A 7,664-nucleotide genomic window follows, 5' to 3' on the forward strand; every position below is an offset into this window, starting at 1 on the left:
ATATACAAAGTTCAAGGAATATTCTTATATGAATTATTAAGTATTGTTTTTTTTCTAAAATCTCATTGGTTTTTACGTCCACACACACATATATATATATATATATATATATATATATATATATATATATATATATATATATAATATGTGTTCCTCTAAACAAAAGAATGTCACATGATTAATATTTGTGATGGAAATTTTAATCGGATTGAATAGAATTCGAATAAGTAAACGAGTAATAAATAAATCTTATGTGAAATCCTCCCACATCATTAAGAGGAAAAATTGCTATGCCACTAAGCTAGTTTTTAATGTCACTTGAATTTCTTCTTTCTATATATACAAGACTTGCAAGTCTTGTAAGTGATTTTATATTACTATTTCATTATAACAATCATATTTAAATACTACAACCAAGTATGTTAGATAGACCCGTACATTTCTCTTTCTAAAAACTAATAACTTATGCTGAGTTGATATTTTTTTTGCTCTTAAACATGGGAATTTTGTTGATTTAAAGAGGCTCATCTGAAAAAAATAAACTTCTAAATATAACTCTTTTTATCTATAAGCAAAATTGATTAATATTCCAATTGAACATTTTTTGTTTTTGATTAATCTCCAAGGAGAAGATTATTCTTTTTATCAAAATATAATCACAATGTTATCGATCAATATCCTTACCCGTAAATATAACTCTTTTTATCTATGAGCAAAATTTACTTTTTTTAAATATGCGAATCCAATCAGGATCCAGTCATTCACCTCACACACTTTGAGATTCCACTCTGCTCTTAAATTACCAAAAAATAATAAAAAAGGCTCTTTAAACAAAAGCTAAATACTCCAACCCTAAATATTAACCCATGTTAGGATAGATCCCATAAAAGTCGGGTATCTTACCAATACGGTTAAGCGCGCGTTCCGCAATTTGTCGTGTTTGATAATCACCATGCTGAAACGCATCCAGAAGCGCTGTACTAAGATTTGTGTTTTCCCACACTTGATACTTTATATAATTTGTCCTCAATAATCTCTCCACCATCCAAACCGCCCCTCTCCTTAGACTCTCATTTTGATTCTCTAACAACACATTAAGAATCGGCTTAATCCCTTCAGCCTCACACAACACACTCACCCCTTCCTCTATATACGCTCCATCATTCAACAAAGTTGACAGTGCAGCCAATGATGCCTTAACCACCTTCTCATTCTTATGGTGTAACAGATTCACTAATCTTGCCAAACTTTCTCCTTCTAACAAACAAAATGTATCTCGTTGTGTGCACACCCCCCGGTGGACCCTACACAGCCCTGACATGACCGTTTTTTTTTTACTTAAACGGAGCAAACCCGACATGTGAAATTTAGGTGGTCGGATCTCAGGTAATTGTGTTAAGTTTTTCGATTGGCGAGATAGAGATTCTAAAGCAAGAGCGGAGGCCATTTGAACTTTGTCGGGCCAGTTTTGTTGGACTAATTTGGAAAATAAAGCAGCGAGCTCGTGGTCACGACAAAATGAGATGGCTTTCCGTACATCGGATAAAACAAAAGTAATCCGCGATAGGACACTTACAAGTCCTTCGAGGTACAAAGCCATGAAACGGACCCTTCTAGTTTTGCCTTGTGTGATCATTTTTGTTCCACAAACAACGATCTCAAAATCGCCTTCATCCAGCATTTTGCGAGTCAGTCTATCTTGTTCTGGAAGGTTCGCTACAATTCCAATGGCGGCTGCTTTCTCTTCGGTGTTGGCTATGTTTTCTGATATTACTGTAAACAGGCTACTGAGTTGACCCGCTGACCCGTATAGACAATTACCTAATTCTTGGCTTATGTGTAATGAGAGGTTATGGAGAAGCTTGATCGAAGCCATGCGTAGGTCTTTTTGTGGAGCTTCGATCAACTGTAACAAAACGATGGTGGCACCGGAGCTTTTGATGGCGTTCACGACTGGAATCACGGTGACTGGGGAATTGGTGATTACGATGAGAACTTGTACAAGTTCATACTCGATGGATGATCCGCTGTTGCTGATCAAACGGAGTAAGTTGTGAAGTATGTCTTCCGAGAGCAAAGTCTGGTTGTTGGGCCCCACCGAGATGGAAAAGCAATCACAGTCGCAGGTTACTATGTTTGCGAGGATTGCTGCGGATACTTCTTTTAGTCGCATAGGAAGATCCGAGAAAAGATCCTGGATAAGAGGTGAGAGTATGGCTTGTTCAACTAAAACCTTCGCACTTGTTTTACAAGAGGAGACTTGATTTAGAGCTTTGAGTGCGGCTTCTCTTGATTGCGTGTCACCGGTTTTCATGATGTTGATTAGCGATGAACCTGCAGTTCTTGCTACAAAAACTTTTGTATTGTCGCTAAGCTCACCGAGGTATGAAGCCATACGTAATTTGATCTCAAGGGAATTACCTGAAAATGATTGAATGACATGATAGATTAATGTGTTAGACATAGTTATGAATCTGTTCACATACTACCGGAATTATAAAACTTCATGGAAGTGTAATACCTTGAAGAAGAAGTGTCAAAAGGGGTTGCAATCTTCCATTTTTAGCCATTTGCCTCACGTTGTTCTCATTCTTCTCTAGATTTTTCAAAATTTTGTCAGCCTTCTCAACAATTGAAACATTTTCTGATTTGTTATCTGTCATTCCAACTAAAATAAGGATTGCACCATTAACAGAACCAATTTTTTCACACAAAGCCTCTGATTTTGAGAGCTCGTAGAGCAACGAGAAAGCTTCTTCCCTTTCTTGGGAATGTTCATCAGACAAAAACTTCACAATCGAGCGCACCCTAACACCATCAGCCATTATTTCCTGCAAATCAAAAAATAAGCAGCTAGCATCTCACACACAAATTATAAAATACATTTGCAGATATATTAGTTTCTTAACCTTATTATCATTGTCATCTTCTACCACAACTCGAAGTGTTTCAAGTGATCTACACCGGACTTCACTACTGGTGCTTTTCAACATCTCAACAATCATGGGTATGAGATCAGCATTACGAATAATATGCTTGCTTGAAAGATTTTTAATGCAAAGTTGCTGAATAAACATCAAAGCCTGCAAACTATCACGTTCAGACCTTAGTCCCAGAGATAAAGACATGAAATTTTTTGACCACTTGATTATCTCTTCATAATCAGTTGGCAATTTAGGTCCCCAGTCTGTGTCTTTTCGCAAATCCACATCCAGTAACTTATGCTGCACAATTTATATAAAAGCATTTCCATTAGACTTTATTTTATCAACTATTGATCTCCAGATTTTTTCTACCTTTTCCCAACAAAGGATTTAATTAAAAGAAAAAAAAAACATAAACATAATGAAACCGGTCTTGTCAACTTACTTTCTCCAGGGGAAGAAACTCAATGCCTTCTACTTCAATCGCATTTGGGCAACGGAACTCAATTTCAAGGTCAACATTACCAGTATCGTTGACAAAGTACTGATACAATTCAGCTGTCAACCATCCATCTTCTCTCTCATGTGCTACAAACAAAACCATATACTTTGTCTTACTACCGGACTTGTATTTGATGCCTAAATTGTCCTTCCTTTTGAGTACATTCATAAACACAAGGTTTACTTTGTATATGATATTTGGTGACAAAAATTGTGTTGTCACGTGTGTTGTGAAATTTCCAAATAAACCTCTTCGGTTGCACACTTGAAATCTGCATGAAATGTATAGTATGTAAAATCTGGAAACTAATTAAAGGAGGAGATGGAGAACTAACCTTGATTTATTTTTACCATGATACGGAATATAATCATTAGGAGGTTCAACGAATGAAGCACCAAAACATTCGGCTGATATCATTTCACAATGCTTCCCATTCTTATTTAACGAGAACCACTGTCCATCAAAAGAGGTCAAGTTAGTTATACAACATTGTGGTTAATTTGTAAATAGGTATCTATGATAGGTGGTGGATTTTCGTGTTTTGGTTTGGTGAAATTCGTATATAGATAAAAAAAAAAAATAAAAAAAAAAAAAAAAAATAATCTAAAGCGAACTACCGTGTTGCCCCCATTAATGATGATTCCACTGGAGAGAAGCATCTCAAGTTCCTCTTTGTTGACCAGAGACTTAACCATCTCCTTAAACTCCTCTGGATTAGTAATCCCCTGTTGAAACTGAAGCGCAATCTCAAGTCTTTCAACAACATGAGACATCTTTGGCCGTTGTACCCGAGATTTCATCAAACATTGATACGCAATTTGTGAAAATGTTTCCAATGACCTCAGATTCATTCCTTGCTTCAGATTATGAAAGATAATCTCATCTAACTTTTTCTCTTTGTAGCTTTTTTTCCACCTTCGGACTAAACTCTGAAAATGATTATTGCTACTGTTACGTTCGAAGCATAGGCTCCCACACAACACTTCAAACAAGACCACCCCAAAAGAGTATACATCCGACTCTTTTGTTAGGATACTTGTCTCCATATACATCGGATCTATGTACCAAAAGGTACCAACAACATTAGTTGCAAGAAAGGATTGCTGCTGACCTGCGGGTCCTATTTTCGAGAGTCCCATGTCCGAAACTTTAGCATTCCAATTCTCGTCTAATAGGATGTTGGAACTTTTAATATCTCTGTGCAGGACTCTTTGTTGAGTCTCCTTAGGATCATGAAGGTAGCAGAGTCCCTTTGCAGCCCCAAGGCATATCTTGAGACGTTGTGTCCATGTCAGAGTCATGCTACTCAAATGACAATCAAGGCTTCCATTACTGGCATGCTCGTACACAAGGATTTTTTCTCCTTCTTCATCGCAAAATCCCACAAGAGATATGAGATTATCATGTATGTAGCGGGAAAGCATGAATATTTCTTTTAAGAACTCAGGGTTTCCCTGCCCGCATTTGCTACTCAGACGCTTAAAAGCAACCCTGATTTGTCCCTCGGAGTCGGAGAGTACACCTGCATACACCTTCCCAAATCCACCTTCTCCAATAAATTTCTTGTCATCAAAGTTTCCGGTGATTGTCTTTATCTCTTTCAAGTTAAAGTGTTTAAGATCTTGAAACTGCTGCTGCAAAAAGGACTTCATTATTTGTGAGATCAAATGGATTGTAAGACGTTTCACTTTGAATTCTTGAAACTAGATCGTTGAAAGGGGCTTTGTTAAATAACCTCGAAGTACACTCGTGTATAGGAGAGCCAGAAGACAGCCTGGACACGTGACACCCACATATATATATATATATATATATATATATATATATATATATATATATATATATATATATATATATATATATATATATATATATATATATATATATATATATATATATATATATATATATATATTTTCGGTTGTAAACAATTTTAAATTAAAACTTCTATTTATTTTTTGTCTTTTCTAGGCAATTCATAGATTAATATTAACACCCTTTTTATTTACATAAGTTTCTATTTTGTACCTGGCGTATTTTTAATACAATTATAACAAAAAATGTAGGGAAAATAACTTAGGAAGGTAACTACTTTTTATCAGTGTTTATATATTGACAATTTCTTCTTTTTTGTACATAATAAAACAACTAATTTGTTTTAACTGTTTAAATTACACCAATATTACCGGTTAATACATGTTTTAACCGGTAACTCAAAAGAGAAAATGATTTAGGAGGGTAACTACCTCTTATCTGTGTTCACATGTTGGCAACTTCTTATTTTTTGTACATAAAAAAGCAACTAACTTGTTTTAACTGTGTAACATCCCAAAAATCATGACCAAAAATTTCGTTTTTAATTTAATACTAAAACCATAATTGTTAAACCATTAATTTAATACTCCGACATTGGGCCCCGCCCGGCATCAGGCCTTGTCTGGCATCGAGACTCGCTCTGTATACAGGTTTGTCTCTCTTAGGCCCCGCCTGTCTCCGGGCCCCGCCTGCTAAACACATACAATCATATAACATGCTACCACATAAAGAAACATACTCTACTATATCCCTGTCCTAAGAAACATACTCTGCTAATAATGAGATACAGAACATCGTCCGTACTCAGCTAGTGATGAGATATGGGACCTCGCCCACACTTACCTCCTTACCAGGCACATACAAGTATCACACAGACAACAAGTGTAATCTAACATGCAAACATTCCTCGGGCACCCGCCCGACATCGGATCTTGGTCTACAATAACATACTAGCATACAATGCCTAGGGCTAACCCCCGGGTCTTCCTACTCATAGACTACATGGGCTGACATTGTGGCCTTAGACCTATTCACACAATGAGGAGACTCACCTTGCACTGCTGAAGCCCTGGCTGGAACTAGGTGAGTACGGACGAAGTTCTATATCTCATTATTAGCAGAGTATGTTTCTTAGGACAGGGATACGGCAGAGTATGTTTCTTTATGTGTTAACATGTTATATGACTGCATGTGTTTAGTGGGCGGGGCCTAAGAGAGACATATCTCTATACCGAGCGGGGCTCGATGCCAGACGGGGCTTGATGTCGAGCGGGGCCCGATGCCGGAGTATTAAATTAATGGTTTGACAATTATGGTTTTAGTATTAATTTAAAAACGAAATGTTTGTTCATGATTTTTGGGATGTTACACAGTTAAAACAAGTTAGTTGCTTTCTTATGTACAAAAAATAAGAAGTTGCCAATATGTGAACACGGATAAGAGGTAGTTACCCTCCTAAGTCATTTTCCCTTTGAGTTACCGGTTAAAACAGGTATTAACCGGTAATATTGGTGTAATTTAAACAGTTAAAACAAGTTAGTTGCTTTATTATGTACCAAAAAAAAAAAAAAAGTTGCCAATATGTGAACACGGATAAGAGATAGTTACCCTCCTAAGTCATTTTCCCAAAAATGTAATAATTTAAAATAAAATTACATCAATAAAAACATCTTCTCAAATACATTTAAACCGACATCGATATTGTATATTTTGGATAATTACTTGATTGGTAAATTGCATAAAAGTCACTATGTTAAAAAAATGATTTTTAACACTAAGTTATTATTTGTTACAATTTAGTTACTAAGTTTTATAATTTTTTTAGGAAATTAACACTGTAGTACAACAAAGTTTTGACTTTGTCCCCGATTGGCCACTCAAGTTATTTTTCTGCGCAATTAGTCAACAAACTTTCAAATTAACTTTTAGTTACGACATTATCCTCAATTTTAAAAGGTCAGCCGGTTCCGACGCTTCATTGGCAAGGCTGACCTAGAAGCTTCATCCCTTTGGTAACGAAGAAGTGAAGAAATGCTACTATGACTCCGGTGCACCGGAAAGAATATCATGGGCGGCAAAAAACCTTGCACGCCGCTTTTTGAACTGTACAAACTCACTGGTAATCTCTGATTTGTTTAGTATTTATTTATTTATTTAGAATGTGATCTTACTTAGCTTGGATATTGGTAGCTGTCATCTATGATTTTGATTTACGATGTTTAAGTTAGTTGCTTTCTTGATCAGTGATGTTTGGTGAGTTTCAATGTTTGATCTGTAATGTTTTGAGCTGAAATTTGTTAAATTTCTTTAAATATGCTTCTCGTTAGCTTGAACTTTTTTTTATTATCATGTTCGATTTTAGATGTTTGATTATTATTTGCTATTTGACTGGGATAGATGACTCAAAGGAAGAAATGTAAATT

The 7,664-nt window shown here is 35.9% G+C and overlaps 1 protein-coding gene across 1 annotated transcript; it reads right to left on the reverse strand.

Annotated features, from left to right (window-relative positions):
- Window positions 1–680: 680 nt before the first annotated feature.
- LOC145016278 (U-box domain-containing protein 44-like) lies at window positions 681–5,162 on the reverse strand. Its single transcript, XM_078974651.1, has 6 exons — window positions 4,044–5,162; window positions 3,761–3,879; window positions 3,370–3,697; window positions 2,910–3,224; window positions 2,522–2,831; window positions 681–2,421 (listed from the first exon to the last, which is right to left on the reverse strand). The coding sequence occupies exons 1-6, from the start codon at window positions 5,076–5,078 to the stop codon at window positions 860–862; spliced, it is 3,669 nt and encodes a 1,222-aa protein (XP_078830777.1). The 5' UTR covers window positions 5,079–5,162; the 3' UTR covers window positions 681–859.
- Window positions 5,163–7,664: the final 2,502 nt, after the last annotated feature.

The sequence above is a fragment of the Lactuca saligna genome, chromosome 9 (genome assembly GCF_052625555.1).
Source record: "Lactuca saligna cultivar CGN05327 chromosome 9, ASM5262555v1, whole genome shotgun sequence".
NCBI classification, from domain to species: Eukaryota; Viridiplantae; Streptophyta; class Magnoliopsida; order Asterales; family Asteraceae; genus Lactuca; species Lactuca saligna.